We start from the raw sequence: 23,631 nt of genomic DNA, 5'->3' as shown, positions 1-23,631 counted from the left end.
AGAAAAGATAAAGCTTAGAATATCTTTAAGATATCTTGGTCTCTCTTGTAATGCCTCTTAATGAAAAATAAATTTTGTTTTCAGAGACTGTGAAGAACATGTTGTAATTTAGGAATATTTTAAACTTTTTGGGGGGGAATATTATAAACTTCGAATATCATTCTTAGTGTGTGAAAAGCTCTGTCATTGCTACTTAGGGTACTTACTCCTTGAGGTTGGAAAGCCCGAACATCTTAAGTTTTACAGTACCCTGTAAAACAGTACAGGGTACCCATGTCACATTTCTTTTTCTTTTTTTTAATCTGATTTTTTTTTTTACGTAGGCTCCACGCCTAGCATGGAGCCCACTGCGGCGGCTTGAACTCACAGCCTTGAGATCAAGTGTCAGATTAAAACTCACGTCTTCTGATTATAAATCTTAAGATCATTGCAGTGTATACCAGTTCTCTTCTGGACAGTTACCTTCCTCTTAACTGGGGAATTCTTCTGATACAAAGGATTATGAAGCTTGTGTCTCAGTAACTATTATTCTTCTACAGGCATGCATTTGAACTTTTTCTAGGATTATCAAAATCTTCAACCAAAGCACATACCAGTTTTATAACTTTAAAAAGTTTATCATCCAAAGATTTTAGTATTTGTGTGCACAAGCCAGTTAAAGGACTGTTAGACATTCTAAAAATACTGGGAGCAAAACAAATTTATTATGGACTGTGGTCATTTATAAACATGCCAGGGAAACAGATCTGGGTCGTTGAATTAAGGATGATAAACGTAACCAGTTTCAGAATTGTCTGAATGACCACATTTATAAATGTATGTTTGACAAAGCGAGCTCTGTGTAAGTAAGCATCAGAGGAGGGAGCTTGCTGAGGCTGAGAGAGCCTGGGCGAAGCTAAACAGGAACATGGGCTCTGAAGTTAGGCTGATTCGCATCTCAGTCCCATTACACACGGCTGTGTGGCCTGGGGCTTCTCTTTGGGCAATGACCCATGAAGTGCCTGCCTCACAGCTAGTACCTTGTAGCAGGGCTTCAGTGGGGAGGAGAGGAGCACCGGGCATGATGGTGCTTGGTGAATGTGGGAACGTGCCCCTTCTCCTCTGTTATCAACACATTAAAACTGGCTGGCTGCAATTTGTAAAAAATGACCAACAGTTGATCCTGAATGCCTTGAATGCCATGATTATTAAAATGGAGTCTTAAAAGTGATAAATATTTTAAACTAGTAGAATAAATTACCTTTAGATGATTTTTACTTATTTCTCAGAGAGAGCGAGCGCAAGTAGAGGGAGAAGCAGGCTTCCTGCCGAGCAAGGAGCCTGACGCAGGACTCGATCCCAGGACCCTGGGATCATGACCTGAGCCAAAGGCAGACGCTTAACAGACTGAGCCACCCAGGCATCCCTAGATGATTTTTACAGTTCTTTATTAATAATACATTGCTTATGTGGTATTTTAGAGCTCATATAGTATTTTAATACTATTTTAGTTCATTGTGTCTTAAGTTTTACCAACAAACTACTTTTGATGGCAGAAAAAAGTAAATACTTTGAAGAGAATAGTGTAGAGAGGTGTGTGTGTGGAGGGGGTGGGGGGATAGGGCAAAATGGCAAGTAGGAAATTTTAAAGGCCAGCATTGTGTCTGTAAAAATCACATCAGTTTTCTGTTTTTCTCCATAAAAATTTTGCATTACTATCAATATAATATTTTAAATATTTTGCCATTACAAGTGATGGTTCAGGAAGATATGCTTTGTTTACCCATGTCTTCTAACATGCCTGGTACCTTCCTCAGACCTTCTCTTTATGCATGTCAAGTGAGAATCACTGTCCTACTGCAGCAACACAACAAACTGATGAAATACATTTTGTACTTAGTTCATAGTTGAGGAAATTGAGTACCCACAGTTACACAGTTACTAAATAGAAGAACTGGGAGGTTCTCCCCCTGGAGGTGTCCCATGTCCCAAGTCCCCAAACCCAGTCTTTTTTTTTTAAGATTTTATTTATTTATTTGGAGGAGAGCGAGAAAGTGCATGCATGAGCAGGGGGAGGGGCAGAAGAAGAGGAAGAAGCAGATTCCCAGCTGACCAAGGGAGCCCAGAGGATGCCGGCTCAATCCCAGCACCCAAAGGCAGATGCTTAACCAACTGAGCCACCCAGGCGCTCCACCCCCCCAAATCCAGTCTTACATTACTCCTGCCGTAACCAGATAATATTTATATTTATGAACAAGAAGATGGTATATAATGAATCATGCTGGGCATGAGTTGACGATAAGTAGATTGTAAGTAGTTCTGTACCCTCAAGCAGTTTATAACTTAATTGGTCTGACAAGATGTTTCCATGAGGGGGAAGGTAAATAATGATAAAAAAAGCTAAGGGATGCAAGGCAAGAAATATTAGAGGGCCGTGAATAACTGATTTTCAAATAAGCAGTAGAGATGAAAGTTAAGTGTTCAGGTTGGCTGAAGAATATGGAAAGGCTTTGTGGTTGAAAAGGGACTTGATTTTAAAGATTTTATTTTATTTATTTGACAGACAGAGAGAGAGACAGTGAGAGAGGGAACACAAGCAGGGGGAGTGGGAGAGGGAGAAGCAGGCTCCCGGCCGAGCAGAGAGCCCAATGCGGGGCTTGATCCCAGGACCCTGGGATCATGACCTGAGCTGAAGGCAGACGCTTAACGACTGAGCCACCCAGGCGCCCCGGGACTTGATTTTATAGTAGTTAGTGTTTCTCTAACCTTTTCCTCTGGTCTTTTGTTTATTGCTAATAATGGCTGAAAAGAAGATCTAATTGCAAGCTTAGGTCTATTTTGGCTTGTTTGTTGTTTGAAAGGTGTTTATATTTGTATAGTTTACCCCAGAATAATTTCATAATTGCCCATTCAGATTTCCACTCTTTTCTACACTATCCTTGACAGTGTAAGAAAATGATCTGACACTAGTGCTCAGATGATTTTTTATTTGATTTACAAGGTTCCTTTTCGATCCCCGGTATAGCACATTACTCATTTACTTAAAGAGTTTGGCAAGATTTCCATAATAGGGTGTAGTTCACAGTTGGGATTAAGCAGAAAAGGGAGGGCGCCTGGGTGGCTCAGATGGTTAAGCGTCTGCCTTCGCCTCAGGTCATGATCCTAGGGTCCTGGGATCGAGTCCCGCATCGGGCTCCCTGCTAGGCGGGGAGCCTGCTTCTCCCTCTGCCTCTGCCTCTCTCTCTCTGACTCTCATGAATAAATAAATAAAACATTTAAAAAAAAATAAGCAGAAAAGGGAAATGGTTATGATGGAAGAGGATCATGTTTCAATGCTGATGGGTTAGGACAAGGGATAAGAGACCCAGAGGAGGCTGAAGACAGGAAGAGAAGAGACATGGTGTCCCAATGGCGTTGACACGTGGGTGCAGGGAAGAAACCATGCCGGACATGGTGCCAGCCGCACAGCCCTGCACCTCCTTCTGTCATATACTCTTAGGGCTGGAAGGGATTTCAAGGACAGTTGGTCAGACCCCCTTCATAAAATGTAAAACAGAGGAAGAAACAGCCTAAACAGACCAGAGAACTTGCATAAGGTCTCATAAAAGTGACAGAGCTGGGATGAAACCCCGTGTCCCCTGAATCATAACCCAGCATTCCTGCTACCTTCCCTGAAGTGTGCAGAACTCTCGCTGATAGGAGAGGAGAACATTCCTAAATGTGATAGATAAGGACCCTTTGCTGCTGTGTTCTTTCTAATACACCAAAGTGGTTTGGAGATGGTGAGATTAATTTATCTGATGAAGGAAGGCACGTTGTGTCAACATACAGCACATCAGCATTTCTCAGTCATTTGTGAAGTATGCCCTCTCTGATACTATCTTCTCATCTTCTGGGTAGCACTACGAGCCAAGAACAGTGATACTGAGCTTTATTTTTTGTGGTTCGTTTTATACAAGTAATGTACTAGTTGTCCTTTTGCAGCTACATAGGGATATTGATGGAGAATCACTTCTATTTGAGCTCAGTAAGTTGATCCAAATCAATACAATTATGTTATTAAAAATAGATATATATTCTATGTTTAACAAAGATGGTATTTTATAGCTATATGCCTGCCATTGGGTTTGGTGTGATGTGTGATACTACCATAAAGCTCATTCCCCCTCTTGGAATTTCCAGTCCAGTTGGAGCAGCCAGTTGTATGCATATACAGCTTCAAATCTACCGTGACTAAAATGGGACTCCCACCAGCGTGCGTCCCCACTACACCTGTTCCTCCTATGTCATTAAGTGGCCCCACTGTTTCTTCAGTCACTCCTACTAGAAATACTGGAAACCTAGCAGTCACCTCGCTTCTCTTCCCCTTCTTCACTCCCTCATCCAGTCTGGTAGCAGATCCCTCTAACACACCCTTTGTACCCCAGCTTTAGTACCAACAGACCTGTTCATCCTTTAAGTCTGCTAACATTACTTCTTCAGTCAAGTCTTTGTCTTCCTAGAAAGAGGTGCTCCTTCTTCAGTGCAGTTGTAGCCAGCAATAAATTTCTCTATTAATCATTGGCTATAGTTCCTTCAAGTCAGGGAACTTACCTTATTTCTCTTTGTAAATGCAGTACAAGGTACATTAGACCCTCAGTTTTTAAATCAGTACATTGAGTGATGGGCGGATTATTATTTAATTTGTGGTGTTTATGAAGCACCCCAGTGAAGTAAGATTGTGAAGATAGGCAGAGGTCAGATATTGAAAACCTGAATGCTGTGCAAAGAAGTAAGATTGTCAAGATAGGCAGAGGTCAGATACTGAAAACCTGAATGCCATGCAAAGAAATGAGCAGTTATAGCTGGGCACATGGGTCCACATGGCCTCCCCTGTAGCCACATGTCATCACATGACTGTGTTCTGGCCAGCGAAAACAGAAGTGGTAGGTGCCCCGTCCAAGAAGTTTCCTTAATGGAGGGACATATCATTCCCTATCTCTCCTTTCTGCTGACCGGAATGAAAGCTAAGTGATGGGGGCTCCCGTGGTCACCTGAATGTAGCAGGGCCACACATCCTAGCGTTTGCACAGTAGGAAGCTAAAAGAAGCCTTGGCAGGAAGGGAGAGCATTTCAGGAAGAGGAATTGAATGAAAGGACACATTTGAAGGTCAGATAGAAGATGACCTGGCAAACGAGACTGAAAAGGAGTCACCGGAGTGATGGGAGGAAAGCTAGGGAAGTGGTTCAGTAAGGAGGAACTGGGTAGCTGCTACCAATTGAGTACGATAGAGATGGGGAAAATGTCACTGGATTCTACAACATGGAGCCCTTGGTAAGACCACTGACGTGGTAAGGGCAGAAGTGGTATTGGAGTGGCTGAAGGGTAAATAGAGCATAGAAAAGGACTGTCTAAAGATATTTGCCCTTGAAAGAGAGAATTTGGAATAGAGGGACCAACTGCCAGAGGGTGTGGAGTGAAGGGAAGGTTTTCCTGAGATTACTGGAATAGGCTGATGGAAATAATCCTATTGAGAGGAAAAGAGAGAACAGACAACAGTCTTGAGACAAGTTGATGAGATCCAGAGCAAATGGACAGAGATGGGGTGCTTGCAAGGAGGAGGGACACTTCCTCTATGGTGAAGGGAGTGAAGAAGAAAATGGAGCACATGTGTGGGTGGGCTTATAGATTTGGGGTGCAGACATGAGGGAGCTCCTATCTGAACTTTCCATTGTCTCCTGAATTATTTAGCAAGGTCATCAGCTGAAACTCCATAGACAATAAGGCCATCACCCCCATATCTTGTCAGTCTCTCCTATTATAGCTTTGTTCTGTGCTGTGAGAGTCTCCCGAGGTTTGGATGGATCACGGAGCTGCCTGAAAATCCTTTAGTGCCTCTGCTTCCCATGGTACCCAGGGCACAACAGTCAGCACCCAGCTTCCCTTCCCAGCCCCGTTCTCTGCACTTACCAGCTGTGCTCCCACCAAAGCCAGCTGCACTGTTGCCCTGAAACCACTCACCCTTGCTGCTTCTCAGCCTTCGAGCATGTCCTTGCAGACTGTCCCTTTCTCCCTACCTTGTGAACTTACTCTCTAAGACCTAATTCTCATACTGCATCCTTTTAAATCCTCTTTGATTCCCCTCCTTCCACAGGCCAGTAACTGTAGCTTTTATGTATAACTGTCCTTCTATTGTAGTTTTTTTATCTGGACTGAGCACAGTGTTTGGTATAATATATATATGGGAGGCACTGGGTGAATGGATGAATTTTGATTTCTTTTCCTGTTCCTTTAATGATTCTTAATGAAATTAAAATGAAATGAAATGGAAGTTCTATACTCTTAGTATTGATGCAGGGTAAACATTTTTTTCCTTTTTTTTTTTTCCTTTTTTTCCTAGGTGGTTCTGGAATGGAGCCGGGATCAATACCACGTTTTGTTTGATTCCTACAGAGACAATATTGCTGGAAAGTCCTTTCAGAATCGGTAAGAAGAGATCAGTTTCGGAGAGTAGCTTATTTGGACTTAAATGATGAGTCATGAGATCACCCTTGCTTTAAATACAACAGTTGAAGTTGAAGGAATTTTTCCAAGTGTAGATATGGTTTAACCTATTCAAGACCACTCCTATTTGAAGGAATCTGTAGTCCCTCCTCACATTTTATGATTGAAAAATCTGATTAAAATCTGATTCCCAAAGAGTAATCCTGCCTTGCAGAGTTACATGATCTCATTTTATCATTGCCCCAGTTCTGTGAGGTAAAGGTAATTCCATCCCCCTGTAGGATGAGGAACCTGGGTGGCTACCCTGGCCAGTATTATTCTTTTCCAAGCCCTGGCCCATATTCTTCTGTTGACATCACTCTGTTAACCAGGGCCAGTCCCGTTGAAGCCACCAGACTGACCCCCACTCACCCCTGTGGTCACCACATCTTGCTGCCTCACTGTGAGGAGGAGCAAACAACCCCACAGGTTGGGTCTTTTTCTCTTTAAGGCCAAGAAGCTTCTAGGTGCAGCCACTCTTGGATGCTACCTTCAACTTTTCTTTTCCTTGGAGATATTTTTCCTCCCTCATAAGACAGGCCTCAGAGTGGAATCAACCTTTTCCCACATCCTCCTTTTCTTCCTGCAGCTAAAATGAACTGCAGTCTCTTTTTTATTTTAATTAATACTTATATTGTTTTATATCATAAAACAGTTTATGTCTGTGGTTGAAAACAGTTCAAATAATACAGAAAAATAAAAAGTAATGCGTCTCTCTGTTCCATTTTGAATTTCCCCGCATCTAGAGGAAGCATTATTAATGAATTTTTGTTTTGGATTCTTCTGGTAATCATCATTCTAACTAACTTTAAAAAATAAATGGAGTTTTCTCCCTTTTATTCATTTTATGCAGCATTTATTGACTCTTTTCCATTGTAAGGGTGCACAGCGAATCATTACAGGGCAAGGAGCAGTAGGTGACCAGAACAAATGTGGGGCAGCTAACAAGCATAGTTAACCCCACAGAAGTCTAAATGTCAGAGGCCATAACTCAAATCCTCCCTTGATCCTGACTGTCCGTTTCCCCCTGAGGATAGTACCCACTGAACCAGAAAACCTAACGAACCTACAAGTAACTACAGTTGGTGTTAGCACACCTTGACAGTTTCCTGAGACTTGCAGACTACATCACCAAGTGCTCTGGAGCCCTTGCTCCCCGCTTAGAAGCACTTCCTTGTCCCTCTGTTCACTTTTTATGAGTGCCTATGTGGTTTCTATCAAGTAAGCAGTTTTTTAAATTACTATGCTGATTGGATGTATGCATCTTATAGTCATGAACATCTTAGGGAGGAAGCGCTAAGGGATTCTTTGATTGACGTAAAGCTTTACTCTTTGCTTTCGTGCCTTATGTGTGAATGACATCCCTGACTTTACTCCTTTAACAAAGAATGAATCTTTGAGTGTTCCTTTGTTTTAGACACTGAGATATAATTTTGCGGTAAAGAATTGTGTAGTCTAGTAGGGAGAATAGCATGTAAGCAAATAATTCGTGAAGTAGGGAAACTCTAAGCTTTTCTCTTAGGATCTCTCTCTCTCTCTTTTTTTAAGATTGTATTTATTCACTTGAGAGAGAGAGAGCATGAGCGGGGTGGGGGTGGGTGGTAGGGTAGAGGCAGAGGGACAAGGAGAAGCAGACCCCCACTGAGTAGGGAGTCTGACACAGGGCTTGATCCCAGGACCCAGAGATCATGACCTGAGCCAAAGGCAGACACTTAACCATTTTTAAGAGATCCCTCTTAGGATCTCTTAAAAACAGTTTTCAAAGACCCTAGCGATCTGCGAAATTAGAACTATTTTTTATGACAATACTAAGGTGTTATTTGTCTTTTTTACTGTGTTGACATTTGCACTGATGGTGTAAAAGCATTGCTGGTAAAACTGCCACATCTTAGCATGAGTCACTGTATTCTTCACTACCCCATATTTGCAGGGGTAAGATAAAAGCTAGTTTCACTTAAAAATGTTCATGATGAAGCAGTAAAAGTTATTAATTTGATCATATCTTGACACTTTGACCACACATCTTTTTAATGTTCTGTGCGCTGAAATGCACGTGACTCTGTGGTGAGTGTCTTGAGGAAAAGCCCTGTGTGATTGAGTTGCAACCTAGACTAGCCCTTCTGTTTCATGGAACACCATTGTCATAACTTGAAAGGACAGATGACAGTATTATTACTCAGACTTGGTCATTTGGCAGATGTTTCTTGACAGTGAACAAAGCAATTCTATGTCTTGAAGGAAAAAAAAGTAATAGTATTTGTTGCCAGTGATAAAATTTGAGCTTTCAGGTGAAAAGAATTTGGGAAACCTTGTTTCTATCACTGTGGGCTTAACAGCTTCAGAGTATCATAAAGACTTCTCTGTTTAGATCTGTGGCATTGTCCAAAAAATCACATTCGTTAAAACTATATAAGAAAATGAAAGAAATAGGGCACCATTTGGCAGATCTACATTTACTCAGTAAGCTGTTATTTTCCAGATAACCAGTACATTGTTACAGGATCACTGTTACAGATGTTACAGAATCTTGCATGGGTAAAAAAGCCATTCAAAGTGCAAGAAGGACCAGTGGATTTCAGTGGAAAAGCACAGAAAGTTCATTAATGTGGCTTCATATTCCACACTGCAACTAATTTTTAAGCAACTACCAGTTACTTTGGTGTAGGATCAGAGAGGAAAACCCATTATTACCTGAAAAGGCTATTATTATTTTTTTAAAGATTTTATTTATTTGAGAAAGAGAGAACACGAGCAAGGGGAAGGGGCAGAGGGAGAGGGAGCAGCAGGCTCCCCCTAAGCAGGGAGTCCCACGCAGGGCTTGATCCCAGGACCTTGGGATCGTGACCTGAGCCAAAGGCAGACACTTAACAAACTGAGCCACCCAAGGGGCCCCCTGAAAAGGCTAATAAAATACAACTCTCCTTTCCAGCTAAGTATCTGTATGAGCCTGGGTTTTCGTTATATAGTTCAACCAAAACAACACATGGGAATAGATTGAACACGGAAGATCTGAGGTGCTTGCTCTCTTCTACTAAGTCATTAAAGAGACTGGCAGAAATGTAAATCAATGCCTCTCTTCTCACTAGATTTTTTTGTTGTTTTGGAAAATATTGTTATTTTCATTTAAAAAGTTATTCATGTTAACGTGTGAAGAGGTTTTTTGTTTTAAAATGAGTATTATAATATTTTTAACGTTTTATTTTCAAATATGGCAAATATGAATAGTTAAAACCTATAAACAGAAGCTTTTTGGGGTCCTTAATAATTATTAAGTGTGAAGTGAATAATTATTAAATGTTCTTTGACATAGCAGTTCTCAAAACCTTAGTGTGCAGCAGAATCCCATGGAAGGCTTGAGAAAATGCATTTTCCTCCCACCCCCAGGGTTTCTGAGTCTGGAGGTCTCAGAGGGGCTCACAGAATTTTCATTTCTAACAAGTTCACTGGTGACACTGAAGCTGCTGGTCTGGTGACTACACTTTGAGAACAATTCATTTACAGATTCTTAATGAAATAAAATTTTCCTACTTTGTTTTCATTATAGCCAGTTATCTTAAGAAAAGCTCAAAATGGATTGTCTTTTTTTAATCAATATTTATTAAGCACCTACTCAACCTACTGTGCCTTATGCTGTGCTTATGCTGATGGTGCACACTTGCATAAATCCCTGCCCTGAAGGAGCTTCAAAACTTTAGAAGGAAAAGTAGCTTTAGAAAATCCAGATACAGAGGTCAGCAGTTCTTGTTCTCTTTCTGAAAAATTTTGTGTATGTGTGTTAAATATTTCTCCTCCTAATTTTATTTTTTATTTTTTTATTTTTTTAAGATTTTGTTTATTTATTTGACAGAGAGAGACACAGTGAGAGCAGGAACACAAGCAGGGGGAGTGGGAGAGGGAGAAGCAGGCTTCCCGCGGAGCAGGGAGCCCGATGCGGGGCTCGATCCCAGGCCCCCGGGATCATGACCTGAGCTGAAGGCAGACGTTTAACGACTGAGCCACCCAGGCGCCCCCTCTCCTCTTAATTTTAGATTGCATTAAAATATAGTTTGATTTTTATATAGGGATATTTCAAAATTGCCTAATTTTGATGATGACAAGTAAATGGATCATATATAACATCACATGTTCTGATATATATTTTTTAAAGATTTTATTTATTTATTTGACAGAGAGAGACACAGCGAGAGAGGGAACACAAGCAGGGTGAGTGGGAGAGGGCGAAGCAGGCTTCCCGCCGAGCAGGGAGCCCGATGCGGGGCTCGATCCCAGGACCCTGGGATCGTGACCTGAGCCGAAGGCAGACGCTTAATGACTGAGCCACCCAGGCACCCCTGTTCTGATATATTTTAAAATACCATAATATTTGTAGGAAGTTTTCATTATTTTGCTAGTTTCTCTGCAAGTCTTTTTAATGTTATTTGAAATGTTGTTTAAAACAAAGTTCTATATGTCATTAAGAAGTGAATATGTAAATTATCTACTGCTACTAATTGTGAGGCATTAAGTCAGTCTGGGGACTAGTCATCTCTAAAATGTAGGTATTAGATTAAGTGTAAAATCTCTTCCAACTCTTTGGATCTAAGATACCATTTAAGTTTTCTTACCTATTTTATAGAATGTAGAAACAAGGGACTACATTCACAGTGTCCTTTATATGTCATAGTGCCTGTATATTTACTTAAACTAAACTGATTAAAATAAAAGCTGTATTACTGTCACATGGCTTTGGTTCTGAGTCACAGGTAACTTATTTAGTCTTCAGCTCTAAGATAAAGGCTTTCTTCTCATCTGGAAACTAAGATATAGTGGTCTCGTGGTTAGAAAGAAAGACTCAGACTCACTGTGGCCATGTCTAATAGTAGAAAAACAACTGACTCACTGACCTGGGGCAGATCACACGATCTCCTTAGTTTGTTAGTTTAACACCAGAGAATTACATTGATCATATAATACAACCTTATTAGAAGAGCCAGTACATAAATCCATTATATACTTAATGTTTTCCCCAATTGAACATGTATGGATATCTCCTTACTCTGTTAAAAATTTTCTAATAGCAGGTAATAACTTGTACAGAATAGCTTTGGAATGTGCAATTCTTTTTTTTTTTAATCTTAAAAAAAATAACTTAAAAAATATGTCACCAAAGCAGTTTTTTCAAATTAATTTTTGGTCTGAACTATTGGGAATGAGATGACCTTGGATAATTTAGGTGTGGGCAGCGCAAGACATTTCTTTTTAATGGAAAAGACTGATATATATGTTGAGGGAATGAACTTAGAGTTAATTTAGCCAACAAGTATATGTTAAACCCCACTCATGTACCAGGCCCTATTCCTAGGCATCTCGTGATGACCAGGAGGAACTCATTGACCTCATAGAGAATTGGCATTTTAGCGGGGGGAAGCTATTTTTTAAATTTTTTTTTTAACTTAAGTATGTGAACTACAACCTGTATATAAATCATTAGTTCTTAGTGTGGATTTCTGGACCAGCAGCATTGCCATACCTGGGAACTTGTTAGAAATGCAAGTTCTGGGGCCCCACTCCAGACCTAGTGAATCAGAAACTCTGGGGATAGAGCCCAGCAATCTGTTTTACAAGACCTAAGGTGATTCTGATGCATGCTAATGTTTGAGAACCATTGGCATAATAAATGCATAAAGGACCTAACTGAGGAAGCTTTCGCATACTGTTTTGGTGAGGAGAGAGAACCTGAAGATGTAGGAAAGAGGGGAAGTCATTAATGCGCCAGGGCACAGAATGTATGGTACCACATCTGCCCTAGCTAGTCCATCTAGTGGAAGACAGACATGCATAAAAACTAGTATAACATAGTGTGCTAAGGATTCCTTAGAGTACAGAGTACAATAGAAGCTGCATGGTAAGCAGTGCATTCTCTTTGTGGGAGGTGAGGGGAGAGGGCGATTGGGGAAGGAGGAAGTGGTTCAACAAAGCATGTAAAAAAGGATATTTTAGGCAGAGGGAGAGGCATGTTCAAAGGCACAAAAGCTTGCAAGTCTTACTCCGTTGGGGTAAGCGACTAGAGTGTCTAGAGCACAAGGTGCAGATTATGACACGGTTTAGATGTTATTCTGCAGACAATAGTGAACATCGTCAGGAGGGTTGGTAGATGTTCAGCTTTCACATATGTCTTGAGTATTAGGTGATTCCTCATTTTTCCCATGAAGCTCTGGGTCCCTGGTTCCTCTCTGACCTTCATCTTCTCTTACGCTCTTCCCTTTTCTCCCCTTGTCTCTGCCACACTGGCCTTTAGCTCCGTGACCATTGCCAGTTAGGTGTCTGCTTCAGAGCATTTGCACGTGGTATTCCCATTCTCTGAACCGTTCTTCCCCCAGTTACCCACATTGCTTGCTTCCTCAATTCCTTCACATCTTTGCTGAAATGCCACTTGCCTGTGAGTCATGATGAACTCCTGTATCATAGGTCCGAAGTAGACCTGAAAGATGGGGGGGATTTTGGTTAAGCTGGTAAAAGAAAGGGGAAGAGAGCTTTCAGCAGGGGTAAAACCTGAACAAAACACTAACACGAGACTTAGGTGAGATACGAATTAGATGCCTGCCTGACTTTTTTGAGGAAAAGATAATAAGGAAAAAATCAAGCAGTTTCAGGAAGGTCTGTGCTAGTGTTTCATATATATCATTGACTCATTTAACAAATACTGAGCTTCTGTGCGCTGGGCACTATTCTAATTGGTTGGATACCTTAGGGAACAAAACAGGAAAGCTTCCTGCCTTCTTGGAGCTTACATTCTGGGGGAGGGACACATCCAGTTACCAATGTAGGTAACATGTTAATTATTTAATATGTTAGAAGGTGGTAAGTGCTATGAAGACAAGAAAAAGCAGGGCAGGGGAAGGAGGGTTGGGAGGGGCTGGACTTGGGGCAGCAGGGAATAAGGAAGGCTGCAGCATTAAATAGGGCTGGGTCTTCATTAGGAACTGTTGGATAACTCCTTTTTGGTAATTTTGCTTAGCTTCTAATTTCTTTTCTATGTTTGGCTACATTTGCATCACAGCACCCTTGTTTGCTAAACTGAGCATGTAGGAGTGTAAACTGAGCTTCCGAGACCTCCTGACAATTTTAAAGTGGAGTGATGCAGAACTGCCTAAAGATCTGCATGCATCTTGCAGAGAAAGTTCTCAACAAATAGTCTCCCAGCACCAGTTTGAAAACATGCAATTCTGTGATATGGTTGGCTGGTTGGATTACCTTTTCATTGATTTTTTTTTCATAACCTTTGAATTTAAGCCCTGTTATACTCTTATTCCCAAATGTATTGGAAAAATTCATGTAAGCTGGAAGACCTGTGGGTTTGCCCTAGGCTCTGTCTGCCCATGCCGATTGACGTGGTTTATACCTGGGTGAATGGCACAGATCTTGAACTACTGAAGGAACTACAGCAAGTCAGAGAACAGATGGAGGAGGAGCAGAAAGCAATGAGGTAAAACTGATTCTTTAAAAACAAAACACACACAGTTCTATGAGTACAAGTAACAGTGCATTTCAGAAGGGAATTTTAGTGACCACTTTAGTGACTCTTGGCCTTACTTCATAAGATGGCCATTTTATGACTGTGCCACTCTAGTGATGCCTTGCTCTCCGAGCGCCCTAAACGGAAAGGAGCCTCCCAAGAAAGCCCTAGACTTCCTGCTTACTCAGGCTGAGTCCCAGATGTGATATCTTCATGAAATAAGATGTTTGTTTTTCAATGTAGCTTCATGGTAAGACCCGTTATTCCCTTGAAAAACAAAACAGGCCTACAGAATTAACTTTTTTCCATTTGATAAAGTCAAAGTATATTCCTTTTATCCTTTTTAATATCAAATCATACAATATGGAATTAGAAACTTTGCTAATTTTTTATATACGGAATTTTGATCATTTTATTTCTTTTATCTGAGAAAGGTACAATGCCCTTGAATGGAGAGCCTTTAGAGCTATGATTCCTTAGCAGTTTTTGTTGAGAATTTCTCCATTCATTTCTTTGTAAATGTTAATGGGTGCTCCCCAGTTGCAGGTCATTGACCAAGTTATACTGCAACAAATTGTCTCTTTCTCTTTGTGTTAGAGAATATTATACCTTCCCAGTGCATGAAAATGACTTTGGCAGCCTGGTACCATGTTTTACTAGTAAAATGTAAATGCTTAAATTTTAAGCTTTTTTGATTACTGTGGGAGGTATGTGATGATAATAACTTGAGCATATTTCATTGAAACTTAAAATTTATTATGCACCTTAAATGTTGTAAGCATTGTATTTCCTAACCTACTGGTTAGTTCCAGGGGGAGTAACCAAGAAAATCAATGTTGTCAGTTACCTCTTGTTCACATTTAGGGCTAGTACTAGCCCATGCATATGTAATGAAATATATTTGCTTTCATTAGAGAAATCCTTGGGAAGAACACAACAGAACCAACTAAGAAGAGGTAAGTGTTTTGATTCTCCTCTCAGGAATAGAAGTTGAAGTATTGAAGTGAAACTTCCAGGTTCTCACTTGTTTTTGTTGGATACACAGTATTTTGTATTTATTGTTCCTCTTCAGTCCCTCATCTGCTAGTTTTTGACCCCCAAATTAAGTGCCTCCATTAGATGGAAGATCTTGCAGTGCCAAAGGCATAGTTGATTGAGAACTCTTATTCAGGTTGTACCTAACCAAAGCTTTATCGTTTCCGGATGGGTTAGGTTTCTGGATGGTAAGGTTTTCTTCTCTGTTGTTTTCATTAATCTGTCTTAGTGTTCTGTTCTCTTGGTCCACTTAAAGTATGACTTATACCCAGTGTTTTCATTTCTAGAATTTATATCCATCATTCAATTGTGTATTCATAATATATTTCCTTTAAAAAGCTGTCCTAGTTCTGTCTTATATTTAAGGACTTGGGAAGAGGATTTAGCCCAATGCCAAGAATCAGATGTGCCTATCATGATTTAAATCATAACTGACTCTGATAGGCCCTTAAAACAAGACTGCCTCACTGTCCAGCGGAAGTCTCTGTGAACTGCACTCCCCCACTTAACCTTTTAGACTTAAGAGTTATTTTATAGAAATGATCCTGAGGAATTTTGAGGTCTAGAAGTGCCCTCTGAATCATTTCTTTGTTATATATATTTATTTATAAATATACTACTGTAATACTACTGTTAATACTTTTCAATACTAATATATACTACTGTTAATAACACTGTTAATATTTTTAATTTTTTAAATACTGTTATTTTTAAGTAACAAATTTTTTAATTATTCAAAGTAATACTGCCACGTTACAGAAAGGTTGAAAGGACCTTGAAAAGAACAGGCTCACATAATTCTATGGTCCTCATTCAACAACTGTGATCATTTTATTATTCCCTTTTCATACATGTATTTATAGTTGTAATTTATAATCTTTTTTGTAATTTATAATCTATGTACAATTTTGTCTCCTTTTCAAATTTTATATGATCTGTACATCTATGTTGATAAATTATCTTCATGCTTCTTCTCAGTTTTAATAGTTGTATAATATTCCATAAAGTAACTGTACTATAATTTACTAAATGTTGGGCACTTCTGTATTTTCACGGTTGTAAATATTTTGTGATCTTATATTTGGGTTTGTCGCATTTTCTGTTTGTGGGTTTGTTTTTCCTGTTTTGTTTCTCTTCTCCTACTTGGATTAGATTCCTGGAAGTAAACTACCGAGGAAGAAGCATATGTATAAGTTTTTATGGGTCTAAATAAGGACACATGCATTTGCTATAAAATTGCTTCTCCAGAGAGGAAATGGGGAATACCCACCTGCAGTGTTCAAGAGGAATAGGTGTACCGTGCTTGCACTAACATTGAGTCCATTTTTTGAGGGATGCTAATTTAGTAAACAAAATGTGATACCTCATTTTCTCTTGCATTTCTTTAAATATTAGCAAGGTTGGACAATTTTATATATTAACTAGTTGTAGCTCCCACTTTGTGAATTCTCCAGCCGTGTTTTGTCCATTGTTTATTTAGGTAATTTGTTTATTCTAGGTATTCCTTATGTTTAGATAGAAATATCTCATACATTCATCTTAGAACATTGTCACATTTGCTTTTATTTACATTGGTGTAGTGTCTCTCCAGTGTATTTCATTGTGAATTGGTAAATTGTATCTGGTAGGCTGACTAAATTCTGTAAACAGAATTTATCTACTTCCTAATCTGCCTAATGATAGACTTCACTGGAATTATGAAAAAATCTTTAAAATGGTAGTAATGAAATGCTTAATTTCTTGTGCACCTTTGAGTTAGTAAATTTTGGTGGCAATCATATTAATAGGAGTTTGAAAGCGCTTTCTTTAGAAGCTGTACTTGTTTAAAATAATTTTATATCATACTTGCTATCTTTTTATATTCTTGAGGTAAGATTCCTTTATTAAATATGATTTTTATAGGATATAGAAAAATACCTAGAAAGTTTAGTAGTACCAGTGAGCTTTTCAATGTTGATTAATTTTCCAAGAATGTTTTTGAGCATGTTGGTGTGTGTTTCCAGTGAGAAGCAGCTGGAGTGTTTGCTGACACATTGCATCAAGGTGCCAATGCTCATCCTGGACCCAGCCCTGCCAGCCAACATCACACTGAAGGACCTGCCATCTCTTTGTCCATCTTTTCATTCTGCCAGTGACATATTCAATGTTGCAAAACCAAAAAACCCTTCCACTAATGTCTCAGTTGTTGTTTTCGACAATGCTAAGAATGGTAAGATCTCCTTATGGGTATTTTAAAATCATGTCATCATTGGCTTTTTGAGTAACAAAATTCTGAATGGAACAGACATGATTCCGTTTTAAAGAAGTACCTGATAAACTAAAAACATAAAAACAGAAGCAAAAGAGCTGCCACTGTATTTCACCCCTAACTTCAGAAAGGGATTGCATATATCTTACTCTGTGTAATACACTCGCCTTTCTGTGCTGTGGTTAGGACCTTAAATTTGATACTTCCATTTACCTTATTCTCTTGGCTCTGAGTTATTGTGGAGGCTTATTACTATTATTATTTTTTACCATATAACTCTTCAGCAAGGTTATTTTCTACAGTTTGAACAGAACATACTTGGAACATTCTTACTTTCCATTCTGAATTATCTGATTATACAGTTGATTTGGTCAGATAATAGAATTGAAATTGTAATTTCTGGCATAGAATAATGCGCACATCTAGAGATCCCATCCTCCCACTTGGCCACTGAGCTGGTGAGCCCCATGCCTGTGTCTCTTCTGGCCTGTTGTCTCTCATGCTTCCTCTGCACTGAGCCTCTCTCCTTGGAGGCTACATGTGTTTCACTTGTGTAAAATGAAAACTGTCATGTTCCCTTTACAGCATTGAGTCCTGTTCTCAAGTTCCCATTCTTTTAGCGTCCTACCTCCCAGCTTAAATCTTTGGAAATATCTTTGATGTGTTCTTACTTTTTACATCCATCACTAATAGATTAACCTCACCCTATTACTTGCTTTTGTTTTTCACAAATGATTCTCCCCTTTCTTACTCATCTCACTTCCTCTGCACCAGACTGAATTCCTTCACACAGGCTCCGGTGGTAGCTGCCTAGCTCCTCTCTACCTGTAAAGTTCCTCTCCAATCTGTCCAGCACACAATCTGAATAAATCAGAAAGTTCTGATTTTATTTGCTTGCTTCCTTTTTGAAGACAATAATACAGTAGTATGTATTTGTTATATACATCTTTGTTACAAATTCCCCTTCCTGGTGTTCAGGACCCAGCCCTGATTCTGCCCTTTGTTTCCCCTGCCCTCCTGCCCTCCTCGAGGCTACCAGTTTCTTCACACATGTGGTGCTGCTGTCCTGGTCCTCTTCCTCTCCCAGCCTGCCTCCCGTTCTTTTCAGCCCCACCTCTGTCTCCATGAAGATCCTGGACAGTACATTCACAGTGATTCTAATTCTTTTTACTTTTCTGTATCCCTGTAGTACTTGTAACCTCACTCACAACTTAGTTTTTTTGTTTTTTGTTTTGTTTTGTTTTTAAAGATTTATTTATTTTTTAGAGGAGGCGGGCAGAGAGAGAGAGGGAATCCAAGCAGACTTCATGCTGAGTGCAGAGCCCAATGTGGGGCTTGATCTCATGAGCCTGAGATCATGACCTGAGCCAAAACCAAGAGTCGGATGCTTAACTGACTACACCAGCCAGGCGCCCCAGAACTTAGTTTTTGATTACGTAGTAGTTTATGGTGTCCTCATCTAATTTCTTAATCTAGCAGAGACCTTATCACTCACCAGTTTGTGTCCTTCACAGTGTCTAACATCGTGCTGTCTTCTTGGCACTTAATAAGTTATTTGTAATTTGAAAGAAAATTGTAACCTAAGTATAGATATCGCTGCCTTTACACTATAGATTTGTTTCTGAATTATTTTGTATAAATAACATTTTTGTATTTAAGTTATACTTTATACAGGAAAATATAATCTTTGACAGATTATAACAAATTATCTTGATTTCTTGTTTCGCTAAATCTAGCTTTTTTTTTTAAACTGTCAATAAAGTGTATTTTTTTTTTAAAGTGAATATTATTTATTTGAAATAACTTAAATACAGACATTATCTTGAGATCTTTGGTCTTTACAATGTGTAGTTTGTATACTGAGCATCTGGTTTTGTGGAAAGATGTAAGTTGCCTTTTCACCCTGTCGATGATTCCTTGGCCAAGTAGCTTTGTTTTTTAAATTAGTTTTAAGGTACTCTGATGATGTTTTCCCCGGAGAGAAAAAGGAATGACATTAAGAATTATAACTCGGTTACAACATCTATGGAGAGAATCTTGAATTTTTCCTCTGCTAATTTTATAACATAGTAAAGACTTAAGAAGTTGTAAGTTTTGATATGAATAAAATTTGTATTAAACTATAGTCTTCTAAACACTGTTTTTGAATTCCCACTTGGGTTTCTATTTGCACTACTTATTCATTTGTTCAGTAAGATTTGTGGAGCCACTGCTCTGTGTTGGATGTTGTTCCAGGTGACAGGGAAACAGCAGAGAACAAAAAAGACACATCCCTGCCTTCACAGAGCTTACATTTCTAGTGGGGCACAGACTCACTCTTTATTCTCCTCAATTATCTAGATCAGGGATTGCCAAATTCTTTCTTAAAGGACCAGATAATAAATATTTTAGGCTTTGTGGGCCAATAGGCAACATGGAGGATATTATGTAGGTATTTTATATAAGTATTTAATATTTAGCCATTTTAAAATATCAAAATTGTTCTTAGCTTGGGGCCATACTAAAACAGGCAGTGGCTAAATTCTGGCCATAGAATGCCAACCCCTGATCTAGATAAAAAATTTGTATCCACATTTTATGTTCCATTTATCTCATTTAACTTCTTTCAAGTTCATCATCAAGAACTGTTGACTTTTTTCTCCTTGTGAGATGTGTCGTTTCTCCCCCTCCAGTGCTCCGCCACCGCACTTGTCATCTAGGTTCTCTTGAGTAGACGGGACTTCAGCAGTCGCGCAGTCCAGCCCTGCAGCCTGGGCCTGGATTTCTCAGCAAGGTGGTTTTTCCAGTCAAGCTTATCCCCTTTGATCTATAGGAAATGAATTTTCTCCTGTGATAATTCATTTTATCTCTGGACTACATTGACCTTTACAAGGAATTATGAAGTGCTTCCTTACAGCTTTCTCACACTGGTTAAATTTGTACCCATTGGGATCTTCCAGAACTAATGTAATATAATCTCTTTCCCATGTGACATTTCTTTTCATTCCTGTTCTTTTAGCTGTCTCTTAGGGGCTTGTCTGTGTCCTAGATTGTTCTTCTCAGAATGAGCTTTGGTTTCTGTTGCTTTTATTTATTTTTTACTTTTAAAGATTTATTTTAGAGAAAGAGAGTGAGCACGGGGGAGGGGCAGAGGGGGAGAAAGAGAGAGTCTCAAGCAGATCCCTCACCCAGCAAGGAGCCTGATGCGGGGCTCCATGTCATGACCCTGAGATCACAACCTGAACCGAAACCAAGAGTCAGACGCTCAACCGACTGCACCACCCAGGCACCCCATGGTTTCTGTTACTTTTAAAGTGTGTCAGCTAGAGTAGAATATTTTTTTCAGGTGGTTCATTTGCAAAGAGAATGGGACTATTCATTATTTGTTGAGTGTATACTATGTGCCAGGTACTGTTCTCAGTGCTGAAGCTGCAGCAGTGAAGAGATGGACAAAAATCTTTGCCCTCATAGAGTTTACATCTTGGCAGAGGGAGACAGACAATAAATACAGCATACACGTAAATTATATAGTTTGTAGAAGACAAGTGGTGTAGAGAAAAATTGAGCAGGGGAAATTGGGTGATAAAGGCAGACTCACCAAGAAGGTGACTTCTGAGTGAAAATTTCAAGGTGAGAGGGCCAACAACATGAATATATGGGCAAGGAGTGATTCAGTTAAGTGGACTAGCCAGTGCAAAGACCCTGAGGCAGGAGTGTGTCTGGCATATTTGAAGAAGAGCAGGGAGGCCAGTGTGGCTGGAATAGAGTGAACAAGGGAGAGGGGCAAGAGATGAGCCTAGAGAAGTAATGGGGTAACGGATGGGGTTGGCCCTGGCAGCCATGACAAGGACTTTGGCTTTAACTCAGAATGCGATGAGCAGGGGCGCCTGGGTGGCTCAGTCGGTTAAGCGTCTGCCTTTGGCTCAGGTCATGATCCCAGGGTCCTGGGATTGAGCCCCACGTTGGGCTCCCTGCTCAGCAGAGAGTCTGCTTCTCTCTCCCCCTTGGCTGCTCTCACTGCTTGTGTGCCCTGGACTAAAACTCCTAAGTCTTTTTAAAGAAACTTAATATAGGGATGTCTGGTTGGCTCAGTTGGTAGAGCGTTCAAGTCTTGATCTGAAGTCGTGAGTTCAAGCCCCACGATGGGCAAGGAGACCTACTTAAAGAAAAAAAAAAAAAAAGAATACATGCTAATACTCAAATACTTCTTAATTTATGCTTGCATAGTTGGTTTTTGGTGCCAAGTTAAAGGTCTTTGTTTGTAGATTTCATTTTGCTAGGTTTGACTTGTTGCTCCAAATAGTAAGAACTTTGGGGAACCCCTAGTATGTTTTATTCAGGATAATCACTTCTCTGTCTGCTTCGTGTAAATCCACACGTTCTGCAAGCATGCCTTCTGTGTCTTCCAAAACCTTGATGGATTATTGAACAAGACCGAAACTACAGCAAACCTCTAAAACCTCTCTTTAGGTTGATGGTAGCTTTATAATTTCATTCTTTAGTCAGTATTGGTTATACTCCACCAAACTTGAGATCTAGGCTAAGTCATAAAGATGACATGAGATGTCATTAGTTACCTTTGCTAAGATTATGTACAAATAGCTACACCACATCTGTTAGAATTCTCTGATCTACCAGTGTAGAACTTCCCATATCAAAGGGGAGAGAGAGAGAGGTGCATATCTGATAAATTTATTCATAATGAACTCCTACTCTTAGTGCTCAGTGCTTCCTTTAAAGATTAACAATATACCGCAAAGGCTTTCATTTTTTCATTGCTCACCAATTCTGTTTTTATGGCCATCTGAGACTCTTGCCCAGAACCAACAGCTATCTTGGCCAAGCTGGACCTTGCTTTCTATGCCCATTTTGCAGATTACAGTCTTCTGACCTCTCTCCTGTTTTCCAAGATCCTGGGATCCCCAAATGTCAGGATCAAGTTGCTGATTTCATTTGTTCCCCTCACTTTAGAACTCTCTCCCAGTTGGGCTGTGTCATCCCCCCTCTCCATCTCTAACTTAATCTGCTCTATTCAGCCTTACCTGATGAATTTTAGGAATTCACTGTGACCCTTGGGGAACCCTAGGATCTACAGTGGCTCCCTGCTGTTAATCTAGATGCCATTGGCCTAGCTGTCAAGGGCCCCCTTCTGGTTACCCTTCTTGTACCTACCACTCCCAAATGTTTTACTCTAGCCAAACAGTTTTTTTTTTTTAATATGTTGATGTTTGCTCCAACATCTGTGATTCTGTCAGTCTGTCATTTTTATGTTTCTGCTGCCTGTATGAATCTCTCCTTCAGTACTGCAAAATTTAACATGTAATTGTACACTGGAATTACATCATTCCCCTTTTGTTGGATGGGTTAAATTTGTCTCCCCCAACTACCTGTTTTTGAGACCATGTATTATACTGCTATAACAGCTCTCAAAATGCTTTGTAGTGTTTTGGCAGATATCATAGGTAAGTATTCATTAAAAACATGCTTTTTTTATTGTATTCTTTATTGTAGTTGAAGATGCCCAGAGTGGAATGTTTAAAGGAAACAGCAAACAGACAGTTTGGAGGGGCTATTTGGTATGTTATTTTAAATTAATTATATCTATGCAGTAGACTAGAATAAAAAGCTGTTTTACCTTGAGAGGCTTTTTTTTTAAATTTTATTTTATTATGTTATGTTAGTCACCATACATCATTAGTTTTTGATGTGGTGATCCATGATTCATTGTTTTTGTGTAACACCCAATGCTCCATGCAGTACGTGCCCTCCTTAATACCCATCACCGGTTGAGAGGCTTTTTAATGTATACTTTTTCACTAAGCCTAGCTTACAGGTATTAATGAATGCTGATTTAAGTAATCTTAACATTCTGATTTTGAAGCTGGAAGTTTTCACCAGCCTTATGATGTGGAAAGTGAGTTGTGTTTTTCCCTCTCTTATTTTAGACCACAGATAAAGAAGTCCCTGGGTTAGTGCTAATGCAAGATCTGGCTTTCCTGAGTGGATTTCCACTGACATTCAAGGAAACAAATCAACTAAAAACAAAATTGCCAGAAAATCTTTCTTCTAAAATAAAACTGGTAAGAGCATAGGAAACAGAGCAATGAGTATAGCACATTTTCATTTAATGCATGACTCTTCTCTTGTGATCCATTTCATTATAGTAGAGCTGACAGTCATAAGCAAGAGGGTCTCTCTTCTGCCACAGTATTGTCATGAAGATGGCTCTTTCTTTACAGAAGATTCTTACTCTTTACTTTTTTTTTTTTTTAAAGATTTTATTTATTTATTTGACAGAGAGACACAGCGAGAGAGGGAACACAAGCAGGGGGAGTGGGAGAGGGAGAAGCAGGCTTCCCGCGGAGCGGGGAG

General features: G+C 39.7%; 1 protein-coding gene across 1 annotated transcript in view; it reads left to right on the top strand.

The window, feature by feature from the left end:
- Positions 1-23,631, top strand: part of GNPTAB (N-acetylglucosamine-1-phosphate transferase subunits alpha and beta) — a 73,311-nt gene that overhangs the window by 19,461 nt on the left and 30,219 nt on the right. Inside the window, exons 2-7 of the mRNA XM_078076477.1 lie at positions 6,360-6,445; positions 13,848-13,967; positions 14,912-14,953; positions 17,036-17,241; positions 22,771-22,835; positions 23,205-23,339. Coding sequence (XP_077932603.1) covers positions 6,360-6,445; positions 13,848-13,967; positions 14,912-14,953; positions 17,036-17,241; positions 22,771-22,835; positions 23,205-23,339 — 654 coding nt within the window. The remainder of the gene's footprint in view (positions 1-6,359; positions 6,446-13,847; positions 13,968-14,911; positions 14,954-17,035; positions 17,242-22,770; positions 22,836-23,204; positions 23,340-23,631) is intronic.

Source organism: Halichoerus grypus, chromosome 6 (genome assembly GCF_964656455.1).
Source record: "Halichoerus grypus chromosome 6, mHalGry1.hap1.1, whole genome shotgun sequence".
Lineage (NCBI taxonomy): Eukaryota > Metazoa > Chordata > Mammalia > Carnivora > Phocidae > Halichoerus > Halichoerus grypus.
This window is presented reverse-complemented; position numbering and strand designations above follow the sequence as displayed.